This window comes from Molossus molossus, unplaced genomic scaffold (genome assembly GCF_014108415.1).
Source record: "Molossus molossus isolate mMolMol1 unplaced genomic scaffold, mMolMol1.p scaffold_m16_p_3, whole genome shotgun sequence".
Taxonomy (NCBI): Eukaryota; Metazoa; Chordata; class Mammalia; order Chiroptera; family Molossidae; genus Molossus; species Molossus molossus.
Genome location: NW_023425366.1, coordinates 15,721,806 through 15,748,290, shown reverse-complemented (window position 1 = coordinate 15,748,290; position 26,485 = coordinate 15,721,806). Strand labels below are relative to the sequence as shown.

The 26,485-nt window shown below is 41.5% G+C and overlaps 1 protein-coding gene across 13 annotated transcripts in view; it reads right to left on the bottom strand.

Annotated features, from left to right (window-relative positions):
* GOLPH3 (golgi phosphoprotein 3) overlaps positions 1-25,415 on the bottom strand; it is a 56,835-nt gene extending 31,420 nt beyond the window's left edge. For all 13 annotated transcript variants that reach the window (XR_004961620.1, XR_004961628.1, XR_004961625.1 and 10 more), the window contains exons 1-2: positions 25,176-25,415; positions 570-701 (exon numbers count right to left, since the gene is read on the bottom strand). Coding sequence is in view for 1 of the 13 variants with exons in the window: in XM_036278761.1 (XP_036134654.1) it covers positions 570-701; positions 25,176-25,400 (357 nt within the window). In the remaining 12 variants the exon portion in view is untranslated. The remainder of the gene's footprint in view (positions 1-569; positions 702-25,175) is intronic.
* Positions 25,416-26,485: the final 1,070 nt, after the last annotated feature.

Sequence of the window (26,485 nt, the reverse complement as noted above, 5' to 3'; positions counted from 1 at the left end):
ATCATGGTCCCAAAGCACACAATGAGCCCGGCCGGTGTGGCCCAGCAGTTGAGCGTCAACCCATGCACCAAGAAGTCGTCAGTTCAATTCCTGGTCAAGGCACATGCCCAGGTTGTGGGGTCGATCCCCAGTAGTGGGCATTCAGGAGGTGGCCAGTCAATGTTCTCTCTCATCGATGTTTCTATCTCTTTCTCCCTCTTCCTTCCTCTCTCTCTCCCTCTTCCTTTCTCTCTCTCGAAAAATCAAAAAATAAAAATAAAAATGTTTTAAACACAATGAAAGTTCTGTCAAGTCTTTCCAAATTATGGCTTTCAGAAGCAGGAATTAGTTTGGAGTCCTTCTGAATATGTGAGATGCAATGGCCAGTGACTGTAACAAAGAATTACATTACTCATTATGCACAAAGAAACAGGAAACCAAGAATGAAAAAAAGATACAAAACCATGATTTAATAGAGACTTAACTTTAAAATCAATTTCCTCTTTAATTTTTGAAAGCTATTAGTAGAAACACTTCATTTGAGGCAGCACAAACTCTTTAATAAGGACATGTTATTTAGCACTCCTTACCTTTCTTGTTAATAGACTTTTACGTCTCATTCCACAAGCCTCTAGTTGTAACCTTCCTCTTAATGCTAATTCAATTAACATACAGCCACGTAATCCAGATGATATACAGTCATTCCAAAATGATGTGTAACCCTATTTAAAAAAAGAAAACAAAATAGCTAATTTATTTTGAATTCGGAGTCAAAGACAGAAATATTTTTAGCCATTTGGTGCCTTTTACCTTTCAAGTCTTGGAAAAAATACAATTACTATACATTACTAATCTAGGATTTTCAGGGGCTTACTATCTTTTCAACACTTATTCTTACATACAGATAAATAATACCTTTGGAAATCAGAGATTTAAGAACATAGTATTTTTCCCAGGCCGGTCTGGCTCGGTAGTAGAGCATCAACCCATGGACCAATGAGTCACAGGTTCGATTCCAGTCAAGGGCACGTACCTTGGTTGCAATTCATCCCTGCCCGTTTGGGGTCGTGAGGGAGGCAACCAGTTGATGTGTCCCCCTCACGTCGACATTTCTCTCTCTCTCCCTTTCTCTCCCTCCCTCCTACTCTATCTGAAGATAAATAGAAAAATATTCTCAGGTGAGGATTAAAATATATATATATATTGCAAGGACGAGGGCTCACCACACAGTTAACCTCTGGTTATAGTGGTTTATTATAGTATACATGAGCAAGTTAAGGAGCTCAGGAAAAACAATCTAGCCTAATGTCGCTTTATGAAGAATTAGAATATCATTCACTCAATGCAGTTTAAGATAAAAATACAAAGTTGATTTTGAAAAACTATATTAGAAAATTTATGTATGGGCTCATCATGCCTTAAATTCTGAATGACAAACAGTAAAGCGATCAGACAGGTCCCCAAAGAGAAATTTAAGGGCCACATTCAAGGCAGAACAGCCAGACAATGAGATTTATAGACACGTAGGGTTCTGAGGATACTCAAGTCAACCAGGCATCCTGAGATGAAGTCAGGGCACTCTTTGAGAGTGAATAACTGAAGTTGTCCAAATTATGATGCCATGAACTTTGCTGGCAGAGTTGCCAGCTATGAATTTAAAGTACCCAACCGAGGAGAAAGCAGAAGTTACAAGTGGTTCTAGTTAAGAGGCAGAACAGGGTAAGATAATCTTGGTGGAAAGGAGAACAAGTGGATTCTCTGAAGAATAAAGGGCCTAGAATTAGGGAGCCTAGACCCTTGGTTCCAGCACTTTCTCAAGGTCAGTCTTGGTACTTTGCCAGGTCACAGTGGTCAGTCAACCTGTATTTTAGAAGATGACTGACCATCAGGGTCCCTGGGACTTCATTACTGATACAAGGGCTTAGCCTAAGGAAGCTACCATTCCTGAGAATAAACTTTTTTTTAATGGAAATTGGGTATATCACTCCCCCAAAACCTTCAATAGTTTCCCAACTGCACTTGGTATAACATACAAAATTCTTAACCTGACCTGTAAGGCCCTGTGTATTCTGGCCTTTTCTATCATCGTCTCAGGCCTTTCTCCACATCACTCTACTTCTGCCTAAACCATCCTGCAGTTCTTCAAATCAAGCCATGCTTTCTCAACTCAAGGACTTGAAGCAAACTAGTCTGTCTTCACTAGATGTGGCTCCCACTCATTCTTTGGGTCTCAGCCTAATTATTTCCTCAAAAAATTATTTCCTGTACCCACCCCACCACACCCTTTCTCACACAGCATCCTCTAATTTTCCTTTATAGTAATTATCACCATGTGTAATTATGCATATACAGGAGTGAGCAAAAGTAGGTTTACAGTTGTTCGTATGGAAAAAGACATGAAGGTTATGATTATAATACAAGAATAAACTGTTCTGTGTACGCACAACTGTAAGCCTACTTTTGCCCACCCCAGTATATATGCATACTTATACGGGCATATATATATATATCTTTTTCCTAGTACAGTGTACCTAATAGGTACTCCAAAAAAGTTTGATGGAAGTTGAATTATGGGTTTTATTTTTCTCTTTTGAAATCTGTATTTTCTAAATCTTTTTCTATAATGAGCACAGATTTGTACAAGAAAATAATTAAGACAGTATTACTACCTTACTGGTTCTTTAGACCAGCAATTTCAACCTCTTTCATCTCATGCACACATCAATTAATTACTAATATTCTGCAACACACCAAAAAATGTACTTTTTTTTTGCCAAACTGACAAAAAAAAAATAAGTATAATTTTTTTTTAATTTTAAATCTTTATTGTTGAATGTAGAATGTATTACAGATGTTCCTCATTTTTCCCCCACTGACCCCCTCCTCCCCACTCCCGCCCCCCTCCCGCCTTTTCCCACACTATTGTCTGTGTCCATTGGTTACGCATATAAGTTCTTTGGTTTACTTCTTCCCACCCCCCAACCCCTTTCCCTTTGAGGTTTGTCAGTCTAGCAATGAATTAGTACTTCTTTTTTTTTTTTTTCCCACATCTTTATTGTTGGATGTAAAATGTATTACAGATGTTCCACATTTTTCCCCCATTGACCCCCTCCTCCCCACTCCCGCCCCCCTCCCGCTTTTTCCCAAACTATTGTCCGTGTCCATTGGTTGTGCATATAAGTTCTTTGGTTTATCTCTTCCCACCCCCCCAACCCCTTTCCCTTTGAGGTTTGTCAGTCTAGCAATGAATTTGTGCTTCTTAATCCCTTCACCTTTTACACCCATTCCCCCAATCCCCCTCCCAACTGGCAACCAACAAAATGTTCTCTGTATCTATGAGAATGTTTCTGTTCTACCTGTTCATTTTGTTTGTAGATTCCATTGTTGATAGATATGTATTCATTGCCATTTTGTTTGTTCATATATTTTATCTTTTTCTTCAAAAAGACCCTTCATCATTTCATATAATAACGGTTTGGTGGTGATGAACTCCTTTAACTTTTTCTTGTCTGGGAAACTCTTCATATGGCCATCGATTCTAAATGACAGCTTTGCAGGATAGAGTAATCTTGGTTGTAGGTTCTTGCTTTTAATCACTCTGAATATTTCTTGCCACTCCCTTCTGGCCTGCAAAGTTTCTTTTGACAAATCAGCTGACAGCCTTATGGGAACTCCCTTATAGGTAACTAGCTGCCTTTCTCTTGCTGCTTTTAGGATTCTCTCTTTGTCTTGAACCTTTTGCCATTTTGATGATGATGTGTCTTGGTGTGGGCCTCTTGGGGTTCATCTTGTTTGGGACTCTCTGTGCTTCCTGGACTTGTATGTCTGTTTCCTTCACCAAATTAGGAAAGTTTTCTGCCATTATTGTTTCAAACAGGTTTTCAATTTCTTGTTCTCACTCTTCTCCTTCTGGCACCCCCAAGATGCGAATGTTGGCACGCTTGAAGTTGTCCCAGAGGCTCCTTACACTATACTCATTTTTTTGGATTCCTTTTTCTTTTTGCTGTTCTGATTGGGTGTATTTTGCTTCCTTATATTCCAAATCGAAGGTTTGCTTCTTGAATTTACGTACTCTACTATTGAATGTGTGTAAATTATTCTTTATTTCAGTTAAAGCCTCCTTCGTTTCTAACTGTGCCTCGATCATTTCTGACTGGTCCTTTTTTATGCTCTTGAGGCCCTCCCTAAGTTCACTGAGCATCCTTATAAGCAGTATTTTGAACTCAGCATCTGTTAGGTTGCTTATCTCCATTTCGCTTAGTTCTTTTCTTGGGGTTTTGTTCTGCTCTTTCATTTGGGACCTGTTTCTTTATCTCATTTTGGCTGCCTCTCTGTTTGTTTCTGTGTATTACTTAATAAGAGGTATGGGGCTATCTGAGACCAGATGCTGCTTGTTTGAAAGAATTTAGGAAAACCTGAAGCAGGATCCAAGACAGGCCAATCCTATGGTTAAGCAACTGGCAACAGCTTGGGTGGGCCTGAGAGTTGGGTGGGGCGGGGCCATAAGGAGTCACCAGGGCGGGGCTACCAGTATAAGCCAGGTTGCTGGAGTCCCAGATATGGCTGCTGTCTGCCGCCCCCGGGAAGGGCTCACCAAAGGAACAAAGGCCTCTGACGGCACGTTTGTCCCGGAGAAAGCCCCCTCTCCAGCCCTCGCTCTAGTGCCAAACAGCTCAGTTCTTCCCTGTGTGTCTCTGATGCATCTCGAGCTGCCTCCCCTCCAAGCTCAGAGGGAGAGAGTCCAATAAGTCCGTGCGCGGACCCTTTAAGGAGCTGCATGGGGCTCCAGCCGCATCAGCCTCCCTGAGCCTCAGTTCCCGCTGGTTTTTCCAGCCAGAAGTTATGGGGATTCTCTTCCTGGCACTGAAACCCTGAGCGGAGCACCTGGTGTGGGACAGGGACCCCTCAGTCCTCAGGGAGGACCTTCCCAGCCAAGGTGACCTCCTGATCACGCCTCTGCCCCTCCTACCAGTCTGGATGTGGCTACTGCTTTAATTCTGTAGTTGTAGGACTTCCATTCAGCTTGATGTCAGGCGGTTTTGAATGATGGTTGTTCTGTAGTTTAGTTGTAACTTTGATATGGTTGTGGGAGGATGCGATACTGCGTTTACCTACCTGCCATCTTGACCGGTAGTCAAAATAGGTATAATTTTGATTAATTCACACTGGACAGCTATTGTTGTGTTGAGTCTTTGGCATTTTTTTATTTGACAGTCTAAGAGAAAAGAGGTCAGTGCCCCTGACTCGTCAGGTATTGTATGTTTTAAAAATACTCGTGGCATACCAACTGAAAATCGCTGCTTTGGACTCAAACAAATCATCTTCTCTCCTCTCTCTAAGCTTAATAGTAATTAAATCCTAGTAATCCTTCTGTAAAAAGCATCTTTCTGATCAATCCTGTCCCCATTTTACCCAAGACCTAGGCACCAAAATTCTAATAACCCCAATACTACCAAGCTTCCTGCCTCCAACTCTTCCTTCTACTAATCCTTTTTCCACCTAAAAGAACTGTCTTTCGCCCTGGCCGGTTTGGCTCAGTGGTTTGAGTGTCAGCCCATAGACCAGAGAGTCTCGGTTTCAATTCCGGTCAAGGGCACATACCTCGGTTGCAGTTCATCCCTGGCCCTGGTCAGGGTCATGCAGGAGGCGACCAGTGTCCCTCTCACGTCGATGTTTCTTTCTCTTTCTCTCCCTCCCTCCCACTCTATCTGAAGATAAAGGGGGAAATATCCTCGGGTGAGGATTAAAAAAAGAACTGTCTTTCTAAAACTCCAGTTTACAGTATTATTGTTATCCTTAAAACCTACAACTGTCTCCAATCCATGCCACATCCTATTCAAAACTGTGCTCAAAACTTATCTACCTAAAGTATTCCCTCCCATGTGCATTGCTTCTCTTTGGCCACACCCCCACAGCAGGTCTTCTTGACTCCATTCCCCACAGCACTCAGCACTCCTATCCAGTCCACTGCCACTGATGACAGGCAGGTTTCCTCTCCTCATTAAACCTGGACAACAGTCCATGAGAGAAACTCCTGCCTTCAAAGGAATTATCATCTCTTAGCAGCTGTTAAGATGATTTTTTAAAATTTCCCCTGAACTGCACAGGAATAGGAAAAGGTGGCCACTGTTCCATAGATCAGGCAAAAGCATCAGCCAAATGTGATCTAAAAAATCTAGAGCCGGTTTGGCTCAGCGGTTAGAGCGTTGGTCCATGGGCCAAAGAGTCATGCGTTCAATTCCCAAACCAGATATGTACCTGGGTTGCAGGTTCAATCCCCCCCACCCGGGCCCCCGGCCCCAGTCAGAGTCATGTGGGAGGTAACCAATCGATGTCTCTCTCTCACATTGATTTCTTTCTTTCTCTTTCTCTCTCTCTTTCTCTTCCTCTCCCCACCTCCTTCCCTCCCTTCCACTCTATCTAAAAAAATAAAAAAAAAAATCAATGGAAAAATATGCTTGGGTGAGAATTAACAAAAAAGAAAAAGAAAAAAATCTGGAAGTGAGACATGAGTCCCTTCTCCCACCAAACAATGAAAGTAACCATATAAATAATACAAACCCTAGGCCTTCAAATACCAATTCTACTGATGGCAAAGTTTCTAATTAACAAAGTTTATAATCAGGACACATCCACACCGATATAGAGAAAATAAAGCCATGATGACAAAGTCTCAAATGGTAGTGTGTGGTTACTGGAAAAGGAGATACACAGTTGAGGAAGAAAGATCCCGAAAGAAACAGAGAGAATATATTGGGATGGGGAAAGGAATTAGCCTTAGAGAAGGCTACTTCCCCCATAACTGAAAGGAAGGAGTTGCAAATAAAGGTAATAGGGAAAGCTGGATAAGAAAAGCCTCTACTTGTAGGCTCAGAGCAAAGAAAGCAGTAAAAAAAAAAAAAAAAGATTTTAAGGGGATGGTGAGAATTTTAAATAATCATGGGGAGATAAAATTCAGGGGAGAATAAGTGAGGACCTAAACTAAGGAAGTGGCCCTGAAAATAAAGAAAAGACAAATTCAAAGAATTAATTCAGAGAAGGTACACTGAGTTACCTACTGGATGTCATTAGTGAAAAAGAAAGAAGACAGCAGCCTGGCCAGTGTGGCTCAGTGGTTGAATGTTGGCCTATGCAACAAGAGGTCACAAGTTCAATTCCCGGTCAGGGCACATGCCCAGGTTGTGGGCCAAATCCCCAGTGGGGGGCATGCAGGAGGCAGCCAATCGATGTTCTCTCTCATCAATGTTTCTATCGCTCCCTTCCTCTCTCTAAAATCAATAAAAATAAATATATATTAAAAAAAAAAAAAGAAGAAGAAGACAGCAGAGTCTGCCTTAAGCAACTGCGTGGTTGGAGGGAAATGGACTGACAAGGAGTGCAGGAACAATCGTGGAGGAAAGATGCAATTCCCAACTCTCCATTTCCAGTCCAGACTTCTCTCCTGAACAGCCTACCAAAGCATCAAGGTTAGGTATCAACTGGTTACTGGACCTCTCCTTCTAAGTTTCCTAAAGGCACTTACACCCTAGGGCAGATCAGCAAACAGACAACTTAAATAATGACAATAAAGTAAAGAGACTTTAGGGGACTGTATAACTAAAACTTCTGAGCTCCTTTCAAGGGTTCTAACCTTTTATGCAGATGGATAATTATTTTTAATGCCTTAACTTCATTTTCAAAAACTTACAGCTTAAACAAAGTTGGAAGATTTATACTCCCTGACTTCAAATTTTATTACAAAGCTACAGGAATCAAAACAATGTAGTACCGGCAAAGACAGATATATAGGCCAATGGAACAGATCAGAGCCAAGAAATAAGCCCTTACATGTATGGGTCACATAATTTTCAACAAGGGTGCCCAGACCACTTAATGGAGAAAGGACAGTCTCCAAGTGACGCTGAGAAAACTAAATATCCACATGTAAAACAATGAAGTTGAACTCCTTATACCATACACAAAAACTAACTCTAAATGGATCAAACACCTAAACATAAGATTTAAAGCTGTAAAACTCATAGAAGAAAACAGCAGAAAAGCTTCATTACACTGAATTTGAAACTTAATTCTTGAATATGACATCAAAAGCATAATCAACAACAACAAAAAGGTAAAATAGGAAACTTTATTTTAATCCTCACCCGAGCATATTTTTCCATTTTATCATCAGATAGAGTGGGAGGGAAGGAGGGAGAGAGAGAAACATCAATGTGAGAGAGAGACATCAACTAGTTGCCTCCTGCATGACCCGACCTAGGCCAGGGACGAACCACAACCAAGATACGTGCCCTTGACTGGAATAGAACCCATGCCTCATTGGTCCACAGGCTGACACTCTAACTGCTGAGCCAAACCAGCCAGAACCAAAATAAAAAACTTTAATGTGACACCGGAATCAAACCGGTGACTCAGTGGTCCACGGGCCAATGCTCTAACCACTGAGCCAAACCGACCAGGGCCAAAATAAGAAACTTTCATGTGACACAGGATACTACTTAACAGAGTAAAAAGGCAACACACAGAATGGGAGAAAATAGTTGTAAATCATATATCTGACAAGGGATTAATATCTGGAATATATAAAACTAAGAAGCAAAAACAAACAAACAAAAAAAAAACTCATTTAAAAATGGGCAGACACCCTGAATGCTGTGGCTCAGTTGGCTGGGCACCATCCTGTGCACTATAAGGTTGCCGGTTCAATTCCGGGTTAGGGTACATACCCAGGTTTCAGACTCGATCTCCAGTATGATCTCCAGCAGGAGGCAGCTAATCAATGTTTCGCTCTCACATTGATGTTTCTTCTCTTTCCCTTCTGCTCTCTAAAAATCCATTTTAAAACATTTTTTAATAAGCAAAGGACTTAAATAGACACTTCTCTAAAGAAGATATACATCCCAGTTGGTGTGGCTCAGTGGATTGAGCATCGTCCCATGGACTGGAAGGTCCTGGTTCAATTCCTGGTCAGGGCACATACCTGGGTTGTGGGCTCAATTCCCAGTAGGGAGCATGCAGGAGGCAGCCAATCGATGTTTCTCTCTCACAATGATTTTTCTACTTTCTCTCCTTTCCTCTCTCTCTAAAAAAATCAATTAAAAAAAAAAAGGAAAGAGTAACATAGGGCCAATAAGTATACAACAAGATGTTCAAGTCACTAATCATTAGAGAAACATCAAAACCACAATGAGATACCACTTCATACCTGTTAGAATAGCTATTATCAAAACAGACAGAAAAGAAAGCAACACATGTTGGCCAGAATGTGAAGAAATTACAATCCTTGTACACTGCTGCTGGGAATGTAAAATGGTTCCACTACTGAAGAAAACAGTATGGTAGTTCCTCAAAAAATTAAGCATAGAATGACCATATGATCCAGCAATCCCACCTCAAGGCATATATTGAAAAGAACTGAAGCAGGGACTCAAACAGGTATCTGTGCAACAATGTTGAAAGCAGCTTTATTCACAATAGCTAAACTGCTGAAACAACCATAATGGCCACCAATAAAAGAATGGATAAACAAAATGTAATATATGTTGAATATTATTCAGTCTTAAAAAGGAGCCCTGGCCAGTTTGGCTCAGTGGATTCGAGCGACAACCCTCAGACTGAAGAGTCTTGGATTTGATTCCTTGCCAAAGGCACATACCTTGGTTGCAGGTTTGATCACTGGCCCTGGTCTGGGTCCTGCGGGAGGGCAACCAATCTCTCTCACATGGTGTTTCTCTCTCTCTGCATAGTCAAATTCACAAAAATAGAAAGAAGAGTGATTACCAGAGGCTGTGGGGGTACAGAGAGATTGAGGAGGTAGTGTTTATTAGGTAGTTTCAAATGATGAAAAAGTTCCAGAGAGGTACAGTGATAATGGCTGCAACATTAACAATGTGAATGTCCTTAATGCCACTGAATTGTACACTTTAAAATGGCTGAAACGGTAAGTTTTATGTTACGTATATTTTACCACAATAAAAAATAAAAAACTAACAGCCCTGCCCAGTTTGGTTCAGCGGTTGAGTGTCGGCCCGAGGACCAGAGAGTCCCAGGTTCGGTTCCCGCTAAGGGCATGTACCACCAAAAAAAAAAAAAAAAAAAAGGCTTACAGCTTTCCTTCTACTCTTTTAGACCCATTGGCACAATTAAGACTATGAGTCTGTGAGCCCTGGCCAGTTTTGGCTGAGCCATAAGAGCGTCAGCCTGCAGTCCAATGAGTCTCGGGTTTGATTCTGACCAAGGGCACATACTTCGATCGCAGTTCATCCCCAGCCCTGGTCAGGTAGTGCAGGAGGCAACCAGTCAATGTATTCCTTTCACGTGATGTTTCTCTCTCTCTCCCTTTCTCTCCCTCCCACTCTGTCTGAAGATAAATGGAAAAACATCCTTGGGTGAAGATTAAAAAAAAAAGCCTATAAGACTATGAGCCTGTGGAAGAAAACTGTTTTAATAATGTTTGTAACTCAGCACTCAGGACACTGCCTAGATCATAAAAGATCCCAAACTATTTGAGGACAAGAGATGGATGGATGCACAGATAAAATATTTTAGGTTTAAAACTTATAAATAATAATTTCTAAATATATCAAATATTTTGTAAAAATCACTAAAATGAATGTTAAAACAATTTTCTATTTTTAATTTAAAATGTCTTTATAGACACCCTCTTAAAAGACTGATAATCAAATTGAACCAACTTCCAATCAGCTTCAAACTACTTTGTGAGTAGCATTCCCTGGCAGGGTCTGCTCCAAACCCTGGCTCCCCCTACTCTCCTAGAATGGAATGTCCATTCTTCTGTACATAGTGCAACACCCAGCTCAACTCCCCTCTGCTCCAGGACAGCCTCAACCTAATTCACTATTTCCTCTGAAATGAAAATGTACTGTCTCCACTACAAAGTGGCATTAGGAATGCTACTTGACACTGCTACTCTTGACTCTCCTGTGTCTTATCTCCCACTAATAGACTATGAACTAGTGAAGAATAAGAGTATATTTAGTAATTTTATTGTCAGACCCATTTAACAAAAAATCCTGCACAAAATACTATTTTATAATTTGGTGCAATTTTGGAAATTGTTTCGCATCTTTCTTCACTCTCAACCTCCTCAAGAAAGGGCAAAGCCTTCCATAAAGGGAAAATGCAAAGTAAATTAAAAAATACAGACAAACCTCAATATAACAAAGGCAATAGGTGACAAACCCAGAGCTTACATCGAAGTAAATGGTAAAAAGCTGAAAGATTTTTAAGATCAGGAACAAAACAAGAATGTCTACTTTTACCACTTTTATTCAACAGTGCTGAAGTCCTAGCCATAGCAATCAGACAAGAAATAAAAGACCTCCAAATTGGCAAGGAAGTAAAATTATCATTATTTGCAGATGACATGATACTAGAGAGAGAACACTAAGACTCCTCCATCCAAAAACTATTAGACCTATTAAATGAATCCAGTAAAGTAGCAGAATACAAAATTATTATTCAGAAATTTAGTACTTTTTTTTTTAATCCCCACCGGATGACATTTTTGTATTTATCTTCAGATAGACCGAGAGGGAAAAAGGGAGAAAGAGAGAGAGAGAAACATGGATGTGAGAGAGACACAACGACTGGTTGCCACCCACATGACCCCAACCAGGGTGAGGGACAAACTGCAACCAAGGTATGTGCCCTTAGAGGAAACCGAACCCAGGACTCTCTGGTCCACGGACCGATGCTCTAACCGCTGAGCGAAACCAACCAGGGCTACATTTTTATACACTGATATCAAATTATTAGAAAGAAAAATTAAGGAAACAATCACATTTACAATTGTATCAAAAACAATAAAATACCTAGGAATAAAGTTAACCAAGGAGGTAAAAGACCTGTATTCAGAAAACCATAAGACATTAAAGAAAGAAACTGAAGAAGATACAAATAAATGATAGCACACACTGTGCTCATGGATAGGAAGAATTAACATCCTTAAAATGTCCAAACCACCCAAAACAATCCACAGATTCAATGCAACCCCTATCAAAACACCAATGGCATTTTTCACAGAAATAAACAAATTATCCTAAAATTTACATGGAACCACAGAGACCCTGAATAGCCAAAGCAATCTTAAAAAAAAGAATAACCAAGTTAGAGGTATCATGCTACCTAGTATCAAACTATAATACAAAGCTATAGTAATCAAAACAGCATGGCACTGGCATAAACACACACAAAGATCAATGGAACAGTACAGAGAGCCCAGAAATAAAGCCATACCTATATAGTCAATTAATCTATGACAAAGGATGCAATGATATACAATGGGGTAGACAGTCTCCTCAATAAACAGTACTGAGAAAACTAGACAAATAGATGCAAAAGAATAAAACTAGACAATTTTCTTACACCATATAAAACAATAAACTCAAAATGGATCAAAGACTTAAATGTAAGACCTGAAACCATAAGACTCCTAGATGAAACATAGGCAGTAACTCTTGGACATCACTCTTAGCAATGTTTTTAATGTCTTCCCAAGCAAGAAAAAACAAACAAATGGAATTACAAAGAAAACAGGGTGGACAATCCACACAAGGGATGTACCTCGAAGGCCTAGCTGGGGTAACCAGGGAGGCCGTGCCACTGGACCCTGCAGGACACCTACAAGAACAGGCCACCCTACAAAGACTAGGAGGCATAGCAACTCTACCTAATATACAGAAACAAACACAGGGAGGCAGCCAAAATGAGGAGACAAAGAAACATGTCCCATATGAAAGAACAGAACAAAACTCCAGAAAAAGAACTAAACGAAATGGAGATAAGCAATCAATCAGATGCAGAATTCAAAACAATGGTTATAAGGATGCTCCAGGAATTCAGTGAGGACCTCAAGAGCATAAAAAAGGACCACTCAGAAATGAAGGACTGAAATCAATAATAACTTACAAGGAACCAATAGTAGAGTAGGTGAAACTAAGAAGCAAACCATTGATTTGGAATATAAGGAAGCAAAAACACCCAATCAAACAAAGAATCAAAAAAAACAAAACAAAACAAAAAACAAGGACAGTGTAAGGAGCCTCTGGGACAACTTCAAGCATACCAACATTAGCATTATGGGGGTGACAGAAGGAAATGAGAGAGAGCAAGAAATTGAAAACCTATTTGAAAAAATAATGACAGAAAACTTTCCTAATCTGGTGAAGGAATAAGCCATACAAGTCCAGGACGCACAGAGTCCCAAACAAGATAAACCCAAAAGAGGTCCACACCAAGACACATCATAATCAAGGCTCAAGACAAAGAGAGAATCTTAAAAGCAACAAGAGAAAAGCAGTTAGTAGCCTAAAAGGGAGCTCCCATAAGACTGTCAGCTGATTCCTCAAAAGAAACTTTGCAGGCCAGAAGGGAGTGGCAAGAGGTATTCTAAGTGATGAAAAGCTACGACCTACAACCAACATTACTCTATCTTGCAAAGTTATCATTTAGAAGCGACAGACATATAAAGAGTTTCCCAGACAAGAAAAAGCTAAAGGAGTTCATCACCACCAAACAGTATTATATGAAATGCTGACGGGTCTTTTGAAGAAGAACAAAAATATGAACAATAAAATGGCAATAAATATATATCTATCAACAACTGAATCTACAAACAAAATGGGCAAGCAGAACAGAAACAGACTCAGATACAGAGAACTTTTTATTGGTTGCCAGATGGAAGGGGGCTGGGAGGATGGGTGAAAAAGGTGAAGGAATTAAGAAGTACATATTGGTTGTTACACTGATGAACCTCAAAGGGAATGGGGAGGGAAGACAGGAAGAGATAAGCCAAAGACCTGCCTGGCTGGTGTGGCTCAGTGGTTGATCATCGACCCATGCACCAAGAGGTCGCCAATTATGCCCTGGCCAGTTTGGCTCAGCGGTTAGAGCGTCGGCCTGCGGTACAGAGAGACCCGGGTTCGGTTCCCGCTAAGGGCATGTACTTCGGTTGCAGTTTGTCCCCGGCCCTGGTTGGTTGTGCGGGTGGCAGCCACTCGATGTGTCCCTTTCACGTCGATGTTTCTCTCTCTCTCTCTTCCTCTCTCTCCCTCCCACTCTATCTGTACAAAAAAAAAAAAAAAAGAGGTCGCCAATTAGATTCCCAGCCAGGGTACATGCCCAGGCTGTGGGCCAAATCCCCAGTGGGGGGCATGCAGAAGGCAATCGATGTTCTCTCTCATCGATGTTTCTGTCTCTCTCTCTCCCTCTCCCTTCCTCTCTCTCTAAAATCAAGAAAGAAAAAAAAAAGAACTTATATGCATAACCAATGGACACAAACAATAGTGTGGGGAAGACAGGAGGGGAGTGAGAGCGGGGAGGGAGGGTCAATGGGAGGAAAAAAGGGAGACATCTGTAATACATTCAGCAATAAAGATAAGTTTAAAAGAAAAAAAGAAAGCAAAAATACAATCTGATTAAAAAATGGGAACCGGAAGTACAAAGATTTTTCCAAAGAGGACATACAGATGGACAAGGGACATGAAAAGATGTTCCACATCACTAATCAGGGAAATGCAAATAAAAGCCACAATGAGATACCACCACACACCTGTCAGAATAGTTTTCATCAATAAATTAACAAACAACAAGTGTTGGCAAGGATGTGGAGAAAAGAGAACCCTTGTGCACTGTTGGTGAAATTGTAAATTGGTTCAGCCACTATGGGAAACAGTATGGAGGTTTCCCAAAAGATTTAAAACAGAACTATCATATAACCAAGAAATTCCACTTCTGGGTATATATACAAAGAAATCCTAAACACTAATTTGACAAGATATATACACCCCTATGTTCACTGCAATGTTATATACAAAAGCCAAGATGTGGAAGCAACTTAAGTGTCCACTGATAGAGGAATGGATAAAGAAGATGCAGTACATAGGCCTGGCAGGTTTGGCTCAGTGACAGAGCATCAGCCCTCGAACCAGTGTGTCTCGGGTTCGATTCCGGTCAAAGGCATGTACCTTGGTTGTGGTGCAGTCCCCAGCCTTGGTGGGGGATCGTGTGGGAGTCAACCAATTAATGTGTCTCTCTCACATTAATGTTTCTCTCTCTCTCTCTCCCCCGCCCTCCCTCTCTGTCTGGAGATAAATGGAAAAATATCATCAGGTGAAGATTTAAAAAAAAAAAAAAAAAGATGTGGTACATACATACAATGGAATATTGGCCGTATATAAGAATGCAATCTTGCCATTTGCAGCAACATAGATGGACCTACAGGGTATTATGCTAAGTGAAATAAGTCAGACACTTATATGTGGAATCTAAAATTAATAAACACACAAAAAAAACAGAAATAAACTCAGAGAACAAATTGATGGTTGCTGAATGGGAAGGAAGTTGGGGGGGCTGGGTGAAAAAGGTGAAGTACAAATTGGCAGTTACAAAATAGTCACAGGGATGTAAAATACAGCATATGGAGTATATTAAAAAATATTGTAATAACTACAGTGCCAGGTGGATACTAGATTTATTGGGTGGATCACTTCCTAAGTAATATAAAATGCCTAACCACTATGCTGTACACTTGAAACTAATTTAATATTAAATATCAATTATAATTGAAAAATATATATTTTTATTAAAAAAATAAAAATAGTCACAAAGTACAGCATAAGGAATAGAGTCAATAATAACTATGTGTGGTGTCAGATGGGTACTAGACCTATTGGGATGAGCACTTCGTAAAGTATACAAATGTCTAATCACTATATTGTACACCTGAAACTGTGTGTATATTGTATATCAACTGTAATTGAAAATAAGTTTTTTTTTAATTTTTGACAGGGAGGAAATAGGACTTTTTTTTTTTTCAGTAAGATAAAAAAAAGAAAGGGTTATGGGTCAATGCCATTTCCAGGGGACCCAGCCTACCATCTTCAGGAAAAGATCCTAGCCTTGAACTTAGGCAGGAAGGACTGATACCTTCCTCTTAACTCAAAACAGGAGATGGAAATATGGAAAGGTGGAAAGAAATGGTGATTACGAGTGTTAAAAGAGGTCAGGGACCTTTCAAAGCTTTCTGACTTGGAGCCTTAAGACACCCAGAAAACTAGTATTTATAGTCATTTATCGTTTTGGAGGCTTGGGGGCTTCTGCAATCTCTGCAGAGTTAGCAGTATCTATAGAAATTGTTTGAGGAAGACTCTGGAATTGGCCTAAGAATAAGAAGTCAAGTGGTAATCCAGATTTCCCAGCCAAGCTGGGATCCCTACTGGGAGAGAGAGAGAAACATTACCCTCCCTCCCTCTCTCCCCTCACACCCCCCGCATAAAAGGTTGGTGGGTTCACTGCATTTGAATATATTGTTCACTAAGCCCAGAAGATAAAGAAATAATAAAATAGTTAAAATACTAAATAACTTGTCAAGGCCACCATAAATTTTAAGTCACTTATAAGCTAGACAGACCCATTTGCATGTGGTTCAGCACCACGGAGCTTTCAAAGCTCTTGCACATAAGCCAATTCACTGGATCTCTACAATTTACAAGTTATGGGACAGCCCAGGAATGTAGGCCCATTTTTCCCCAGGGGAAAACTGAAGGTCTAAGAATTCAAATTATGGTTCATCCTAGTTCTAACTAGTCAAGGGCAAGGCTGGGAATCAAGAACAGGGCATAGTCTTTCACTCCGGATCCAAGGCATTCTCCCTACATCCCTACTGTACTTACCATGTACTTCCATTAAAGTCAGTATTTCACTGAAATCATTTGCACATCTGTCTTCTATAGAGACTGGATAAAATTTCTGCTTTGTAACCCCACCACCTAGCAAAGAGACTGGCACACAGGTGTGCAATAGTTGGACTGAACTGAATTGTTTCCATTTTATATAAATAGGATATACATACAAAAATTAAATGACAAATTTAGTTCAGTGACTGCAAAGAAATATAAGTTCAATTATTAAATGTTATTTCTGAGCTTCTTTTGTTCACATGGTATAAAACTGTTTAACAGTAGCATTTAAGAAACTGGAATTAGGAAATGAAACCAAAGTAAAAATACTATTAACAATTTATATGCAGTTCTTTATTTTTCTTTTTCTTTTTAAGAGTGGAGGGGGAGAGGGAGGGAGAGAGAGAGAAACATCGACGTGAGACACACCGATTGGTTGCCTCCCGCAAAACCCAACCAGGGCTGGGACTGAACTGCAATGGAGGTGCGTGCCCTTGACTAGAATCGAACCACTGAGCAAAACTGGCCAGGGCAATATGCAGTCCTTTAATTTCCAGTCCTCCCAAAGGGTAGTGGGTGGGGGAACACAAAAGTTTACCTACAAATTATCAACCAACAAGAATCATTTTGACCAAAAAATATAACTCACAACTTCTACAGTTCAGTAGGCTACAACTGTTCCTCCAACTACTGAACTACAAAACAAATTCTATTGCAACAAAAATTCTCATCGGAAAAAAAAATTTCTAAACCTCAGCTACAAACTTTTTATTTTCAATATTAATTTATTATAGTATTTTTTATTACTTCCTAAAGGAGCTTTTTTCAGCCGCTTTTTTTCCTAACTAACCTCTCCCCCATTAAATTTTAATAAGACAGATACACTGTAAATGTGTATCTACGCTTTATACATAAAAAGAACAAACCTGGCTGGTGTGGCTCAGTGGACTGAGCATCATCCCATGGACTGAGAGGTCCTGGTTCAATTCCTAGTCAAGGCACACGCCCGGGTTTCGAGCTCGATCCCCAGTTGGAGGTGTGTAAGAGGCAGCTGATCAATGTTTCTCTCTCTCTCTCTTCCTTCCCCTCTCTCTAAAAAAAAAAAAACCAATAACATATTTTTTTAAAAAATGGCAATAACTTTTCACCACCATCCCTAGAACCAATTTTCACTCCCTTAAGGGATGAAATTGCTCTCACTGAAAATTAAGTGGTAGCTATATGCCAGGCTGAGATACTCACTATCAAAAGAGCAACACAATTTAGTTTTGTACTTGACTGTAAGAGTTTTGACCCACAAAACTAAAATAAAAAGAGAGACCTTTTTCCTAGTGTTTGTACCTAGTCAAGGGCGTGGCTCAATAAATATTTGATGAATGCATGGAAATTGTTAGAATTATAGATGTGGTAGTTCCACAGCTGTGAATGCCATTTAATGAGATGGCCAGGCTACAGAAAAAAGAACACAACTACGAAAATAACAAGAATCAATTAGTAGTTGCCTTGAAGAGTTGTCCAACCAGTACTAGAATCTTCATGAGTAAGAAATAAAACTTTGTGTTAAACCACACACAAAAAAAGGAGTAAAAAAAAAAAAATGTTGGCTTCAAATCTCAAAGAACTCAAAATTCAACTCACTGCAACCCTGACACCTGGAATTTTCTAGTCAATTTTCAGGAGGAAAAAAGACAAAACAAAACAAAAAACTGAAACAAAGAATCAGTTCCTATTCAGTAATCTTTAACCTTCTGGTTCCCCATATGCTTTGAGTATCTGACGAAAGCTATGTCCTCTTTCTCCAGGGAAAAAACACACACTCACACACACACACACACACACACACCCACCACACACAATCGCAGAGTCGTCACTTTCTAAACCCCATCTGAAGGAATATGTAAACCAAATGTACTTTATTAAGTTTAAAAAAATTGTTTTCACTTAAATATAAGTTTTTAAGCTTAAGTGTATACTTAACCAGAAGTATTCTTTTTGGTAAGGTATTGTACCTTAATATTAATTGTATTCTTACAGATTACAGATCAGAGGTTTACCAAACAACTAAGAAGAGAAACAGCTTATTTAATTGTAATACCTAAATTAAAACCTCAGTATTTACTAGAGCCTATTATCTCTTTCAAAATGAAGCCAGCTTCCTACCTTTGGTACTTGTCATTACACTTATTACATGGAAGAAATACAGGGACAAGCACAGTCTCTTGGTGCTGCTTCAAAAGCAGACTCTTATGAAAATAAAATGCCCTTAATAAAGACCATAGCAACTCTGAATGATCCCTTTATTCTGACTAATAGGAAAATTATGCTGATACGAAGCAGGGAAAGTTTGCTTGGATATAATGGAGTGTTGGGCCAAAAGGTTAACATAACAAGACAAGCATGATGCCTTTAGAGTATTTTGCAACTTACATATAAGCTTACATTTACTAGAATAATTTTTTAAGTATCAAAAAAACTTCCCCAATACTTCAAAATTTGGTCAAAATAATTTCAAAAGATAATCTCAAATCATTCATATGGGGTGGCTCAGGTTTCAAGTTAATAAATATCAAATATTAGTTTTTTGGCCACACTGTAAAAGAACCCCGAGGCACTGAAAACGGTTTCAATAGTATAAAATTTCATTTGAAAGGTACAAATGGTTCAATGAACTCCAAAAACTTCTTTTTGAGATTCCTTATCTCTCATACTTGTGCACCTAATTCTTAAATACATCTTTAAAAAAAGTTCAAATCTTTCAAAAATATGAAGGGAGTATTATTTGTATTAATAAGGAATCATAAAATTCCAAAACTCAGAAGCCTTTATATTATACTTTAAACTACTAAAATCTAAGCACATCTTGAAATACTGAATATTTGTTGAATGAGTTATTCATCAAATTTAATATGCAGAGATGGTGTATATCACTGCATGTATAGAAAGAATTTTATTTTAAAGTTATATATCTTGATAAGTATTGTATTTCAAAGTAGTGACCTTGGGAAATTCATTCCAAAAATGAACTGGGATCTATCTTTGGGATCAATCACTGGAGCCAGTTTAAAAGCTATGCAAAGGTCAGTTCCATCATTTTAAACTTAAGTATTTTACTGTAAGTGTATATTATCCAGCTCAGGCACATACTAACTTTTCAAGATGCAGAGTGAAAATATTTCATTAGGGTTCTTGTCTTCATGCATTAGAAATATCAAGTAACTAACACTGGCTATCTTTTAAAATGAACTTACTAGACTTCTCTTAAAGTTGACAAAATTGAAAGGTGCCTGAAAAATCAGGATGGAAAAGACAGCACCAGTGGGCTAGGGGGAAAGAAGCTCAAAGAACTATATCAGAGAACAGTCTGATCTCAGCAACCATGTCAAAGAACAGTCGGATGCACACATTGACACTACTCGGATAGGTCTCCAAAATAACCTCAGGGCCTGTTCTGCTGTCAAGAGCCAAAGCCTAGGAGAAAATATCTGATCACACAAGTCGAGGTCTGGTTGCACCCCAAAAGGGAAGGGGTACTGCTTCAATAGGGCATCCTAGAATACACACAATGGGGAACGCCCTAAAAGCAAGACAAAACTGGGGAAAATCTTTGTGGAGAGCTAAACAATAAATGTCTGCCAACAGTCCAATCAGAATAACCATGGGAGAGGACTATTTCTCTCTCCATTTAGAGAACTTTGAGGCTCAGAGAGCTTAAATATGTAAAATAAAGGATATAGCTCAGACCAGGACTATAGCACCTCTTTCCACTTCTGCTATCCCACAGGCTCACTCTAAATTACACCTGGTCATTTAAAATAATCAAACCCAACCTTAAATCACTAAGATTTGCCAACAACAAATATATTTAATGACGCCAATTATTTCAGGTAATTCTCAATGAGGCATTCTGAAAACACTCTGACTACTGAAAGCATCTTTGGAAAAATCAAATAGTTGGGGAAAGGAAAACACCTGGTTTATTTGCTGCCCCTCCCCCTTAAACACAAGAAAGATTACAGAAATCATGCCAATTATTTGGAAGTTAAATGCAAGTTTAAATCTATCTGCTACCCTTGCTGTGGCCTCTGAAAACTTACTTCAATAGCTATGTCATTGATGCCCTGTCCAGACTGAGCATAGGAATCCCCAGAAGGGCTCAGGCATCTGTTTTAATAAAAGCCAGAACAGCCCTGGCTGGTTGGGCTCCGCGGTCAGAGCGTTGGCCCTCGGACCAGAGTTGTAAGTTTGATTCCCGTCAAGGGCACATACCTCAGTTGCAGTTCATCCCCAGCCCTGGTCAAATCGTGCAGTCGATGTGACTCTATCACATCAATGTTTCTCTCTCGCTTTCTCTCTTTTCCTCCCACTCTATCTGATAAGTAGAAAAATATCCTCAGGTGAAAAAAATTTTTGTTAAAAGCCAGAACAGAAAATCATTGGTTTAAAAAAAAAAATGAAATGTGTATTTAAAAAAAAAAAAAAATCAACCCATGAGTATGGCTCAGTGGATTCAGCATCATCCCATGGTTGCAGGCTTGATCCCCAGTAGGGGGCGTGCAGGAGGCAGCCGATGAATGTTTCTCACATTGATGTTTCTCTATTTCCTCTCTCTCTAAAAATAAATAAATAAATAACACATATAAAAAATACTTTCACAATGACTTTAGAGTCACCCATAATAGGTAATCCGAAGCCAGATCATATGCATATTGGCAAGCTGAGCCTTCTGTTCAGTGAAGAGTGGAGAGGGAGAACACTAGATTCAGAATGTAAGTTTTTAAATATTGTAGATTACAAATGTGTAAAAAGTTGATAAGTCAGTGAGAATGAACAAATGCCAAACTCACAATATGGATGAATTTCACAAACAATGCTGAACTAAAGACACAAAGGAAAGGACAAAAATGAGCTAAATTATTCTATGTTGAATGCTAAAGCCAAGCTAGTGGTGACCTTTGAGGTCTAGGCAGTGACTGGAAGGAAATCAAATGGGACTTTTGGGAGGTGGTCATGTTGTTTCTTGACCTAGGTGCTAGTTTAACAAGTGTGTTCAGTTTGTGAAAATTCATCACATTTATGATATTTGCACTTTCCTGTAGGTTTACTATTTGACAAAAATATTTTTTAAGAGCCATTAAGTCTCGCCCTGGCTGGTTTTGCTCAGCGGTTAGAGCATTGACCTGCAGTCCAGAGATACCCGGGTTCGGTTCCCACTAAGGGCACGTACCTTGGTTGCCGTTTGTCCCTGGCCCTGGTTGGGTTGTGTGAGTCGCAGCCACTCAATGTATCCCTTTCACATCTCTCTCTCTCTCTCTTCCTCTCTCTCCCTCCTTCTCTATCTGAACAAAAAATGGAAAAATGTCCTCAGGTGAGGATAAAAAGAGCTGTAAGTCTCATCTTTTAAAAATGTAAAAGTAGCCCTGGCCAGTTTGGCTCAGCGGTTAAAGCGTCGGTCTGCGGTCCGGAGAGACCCGGGTTCGGTTCCCGCTAAGGGCACGTACTTCGGTTGCAGTTTGTCCCTGGCCCTGGCTGGTCGTGCGGGTGGCAGCCACTCGATGTGTCCCTTCACGTCGATGTTTCTCTCTCTCTCTCTCTCTCTCTCCCTTCCTCTCTCTCCCTCCCACTCTATCTGTACAAAAAATGGAAAAATATCCTCAGGTGAGGATAAAAAAAAAAAATGTAAAAATAAAACTAATTTCACCATTTATTTTATCTCAAAGGTTAGCTCACATATACATATAATGTGGCCATCACTAATAATCTGCCTAACCTTACAATTTAGCTTTTAAATATCTTAAGAGTACCCAGATATTACAAAGATGGATGCTAAGTTAAAATAATAAAAAAGTTAAAGCAGTAAGTTTACTGAACTATATACAGGGTGAGGCAAAAGTAGGTTTACAGTTATTCACATGGAAAACAACCCAGTAATTAATAAATAATAATACAAGAATTCTGTGTTTTGTGTACTCATAACTGTAAATGTACTTTTGCCCCACCCTGTATTATGGCTGAAACTAGGAACTTGTTAATATCACACTTAGTAAGTTAAAATCTAATATTAACAAGCATAAATACCTAGGCTCTAGGTAAGAGAGTATCTCTTACCTCTAAAAAGAGTGATACAAGGTGAAGATATGGGCCAGGGGACCTCTAAAGGAGAAATATATGAATGGATGAGTTGACAGGGCTGGCTATTGGTATGTGAAGACGTGAGGACAGAAAAAATATAGAAGTTAATCCCCAAGACCTAAATCTAAACAAAATCCCAACCCTACCCACCTCTACTTCAACTCCCCGAACCTGCCTGCAACAAGGAATAAAAAGTCCCCTATGGTGATTGTTGAAATCAGCAAGAAATACTCAGAATTAGCGACTGTCTGGACCTTGGCCATGACATGGCAAAGTATAGTGACTCCTGACACAAACACAACAGATGGTTTCAATTACCTGCCACCAAAGAACTTTAAATTGTCTAAATTTTCTAAGTACCATTAAGCTTCAACAAACAAATTATTTAGATTATCTCCATGAAAACCTATCACAGGAAATAGCATGTTGATATGCTTTAGCCTAAACAAGAGAACACATACTTGAAAAAAATAAAAAGGAACTTCCTTTCTCATCATAGTTTCTCACTCAAGAGTGATTCAGAAGTCCAAAAGCTAGTTTTGGTTTTCGTAATTTTAAGTTTTACATACAGGACATTCCCTCACAGAAGTCTCAAAAACTATAAAACCGAAATGTCCACTCAGGAATGAGGCTGACTTGGTTTTCTTCATTTTACTTTTGCTTTTTCTAAAATGTTACTTTTTTAATCCTCACCCGAGGACATTTTTCTATATTTTGTTCAGATAGAGTGGGAGGAAGAGTGAGAGAAACATCGACATGAAAGGGACACATCGAAAGGTTGCCACATGACCAACCAGGGCCGGGGACAAACTGCAACCAAGGTACGTGCCCTTAGTGGGAACCGAACCCGGGTCTCTCTGGACCGCAGGCCGACGCTCTAACCGCTGAGCCAAATCGGCCAGGGCTGAAACGTTACTTTTGTCCCAAAGGAAAAAGATGTTTATCACAAACTTAAAGGAAAATGTTTATTATTTTAGGCAAGTAGAATACCTTCTAAAATCACATTTCTAGGGCACTAGCTAGACATGTAGTTTATTTTTCCAAAGAACAAAAAATTCCATACAGCCTAGGCCCACTTAGCACCCAGAGGAATATAACTTTCTTCATGTGATCTTAGTAAAACCTGAGCAAATGGAAAGCCTAGATATTGCAAATGCTCTACACAGTTCTATCAAGGTAAACTTCAGTTCATTAGATCACTAAATATCAGGAGTCCACCAACAGTCCATATAACCTCCCCTACATCTGATAAGTTTTGGTGAAGACTAAGTTGTTTCAGAAGGATTAAATTTTTTTGCCCACATTCATGAATTGACAAAACGTTCTTACAATCAAAACAAAACTCAGGTACACCTGAAACTAATATAATTCTGTATGTCAACTATAATTTTATAAATTTTTTAAAGGAAAAACAGATTATTTTTGTATCTGACTCAAAATTCTGTAGTGTCCATGCTGAGAGAAACAAGCTTCTGGAGCCACCTAACCACATGATTTACACTGACCACCTCTCCCATAGTCTGAAGTCGCTACAGAATCATTTTTGTAGACACAGTAATGATAAAGCAAATACAGCAAAATGTTAATGACAGAACTTGGGAGATGAATATATAAGGCGTGCACTAGAATTTTTTTTTTTTTTCCAACTCTCTATGTGTGAAAATTCTCTTAAGATATATGGGTGAAAATAATCCTTCAAAGTCAGAATACAAACACCTAGGGCAACGTCAGCCTACCTAAGGCTTTGAGGCCTTTCATCAAGTCACAAACCTAGCATTTCAAGCACCCCACGAAAAAGCCGTTCCTTAAGACGACAAAACTTGCTGAAAAACAAAGAGCCAACTGATAAAATGTAAAAGTGATACTAAAAAGACTCTCTCCCCCCGGAGCAAGTTTACCTAGAAAGTCATTTTCCAGTAGGTGTCATGATGATTTTGTTGGGACTTTTAACTTTACCAGTAAAACAACTCTGCCTTCGTTCCCATTTCACCGACAATTTTAAAAGCTCCCAACGGTACACCGCAAGCTTTTCCAGCGTCTCCCAGAAAGCAAGCCCGCGAGCCCCCGGGCCGGGAAAGCCCAGGGCGCGGGGCGCTGGCGCTCCAGGTGCGTCCCTCTAGCCGCAGGCTCCAGGTGGGACAGTCACCTGGCGTCTACACGGGCTATTAACCGCGCGGAAAGGGGCGAGGGAGACGGGGGTGGCGGGGGGCCGAAAGCAGCGGAGTGATGGGCCGGGAGGCAGGGGACTCCGAGCGACCTGTGCGGGGACGACCAGGAAGCACCAGGCCAGCCGGGCGCTCCCGGCGCGGGCTCGGGAGCTGGGAGGGCGGACGCCCGGGCCCCGCGCCGCCGCCCGCGCCCTGCCCGCACCTCTCGGTCCTTGAGGCCCAGCAGGAGCACCTCCTCCATCAGGGTCAGCCGCGTTTCCTTGGAGTCGCCCTTGTCGTCGTCGTCCTGTTCGTCGCGGCGGCTCTGCGCGTCGTCCTCGCCGCCGCCGCCGCCGCCGCCCGCCGCCCGCTCCTTGTCGGCGGCGCTGCGGGAGGCCTCGGTGCGCCGCTGCACCAGGCCCGAGCTGCGCTGGGTCAGCGAGGTCATGGCTCCGGCCGCGGCGCCGCGCCGGGCCGAGAGGGTCGCGGGACCTACCGGCTTCCCCTCCCCTCCCCCGCGGCCCCCGAGCCGGGCTTCCGTGTTAGATCCGGGCGCACGGACGACGTGCGACGGCAGCGGGGCCGAGGGCAGTCATGGGGAGGCGGCGGGGCGAGGCGGGCCGGCCGAGTGTCGGCGCGGCGCGAGGGGGTTCCTTCCTTCCGGCGGCCGCAGCCCGGAGGCAGCCCGAGCTCCGAGGCGGCGGCGCCTTCCCAATATGGCGGCGCCGGCTGACGTCACCGGAGGATGTGGCACCGCCGGCGAGGGGCGGCCCCGAGGGCGCCGGAAGCGGCGGGCGGGGCCCCGCGGACCACGACCCTCCCGCGCCCGGGTCCGCGCCGGCCCTGGCCCTTTCCTCCGCGTCCCTGCGCCGCCCGGGGCGTGTCCTCCGCGCGGGCCGTGTCCCCTCTCCGGCCGCCTTCCCCTGCGCTTCTCCAGAAACCGGGCTAGAGCCACGAGTCGGGGGACGTGGCCTAGCGCCGGTGCACCCCGCTCAGCCTCCAGCTGCGTCCTGAGCCCCCCGGACACCGCCACCCTCGGGGTTGGCCTCGGCCAGGAGTCCGGGCTCCCCGGGAGACCCCGAAAGGACCGTGGTCGCCGCAGATGGGGCGAGGAGAGGGCGCGCCCTCTGCCCACGCGCCCCGGCCCTTCTGCGGGAGCGGCGCGCTGGGAGGGCTGGAAGTGCACTCAGCGCCCGGTGCCTTAACCTCCAGGAAAGGGTACGGCAAGGGGAGTCGTTCCGCGTGTGACGCCGCTCCCCTCGCCGCCGACTCGCAACGCCCCACGGCGCGCGGAGGACAGTTAGTGCTGCCCACGTCGGACACACGCCCAGAGCGAACTTTATGGAGCCAGTAAACCTGTTGAGCGTCGTGCCACGTCTTTGTTGGCATAAGGCTCCCTGAATGCAATCACTAGGTTCCATCCTCTTGGCGTGCTTCACGATCTATGCAAGTTACGTTAAAGGACAAACGTCCAGCCCGAGAGCAGGCTGGACGGCCAGAGGGGAGCTTGTGAGGGAAACATTGCCTGCTAAG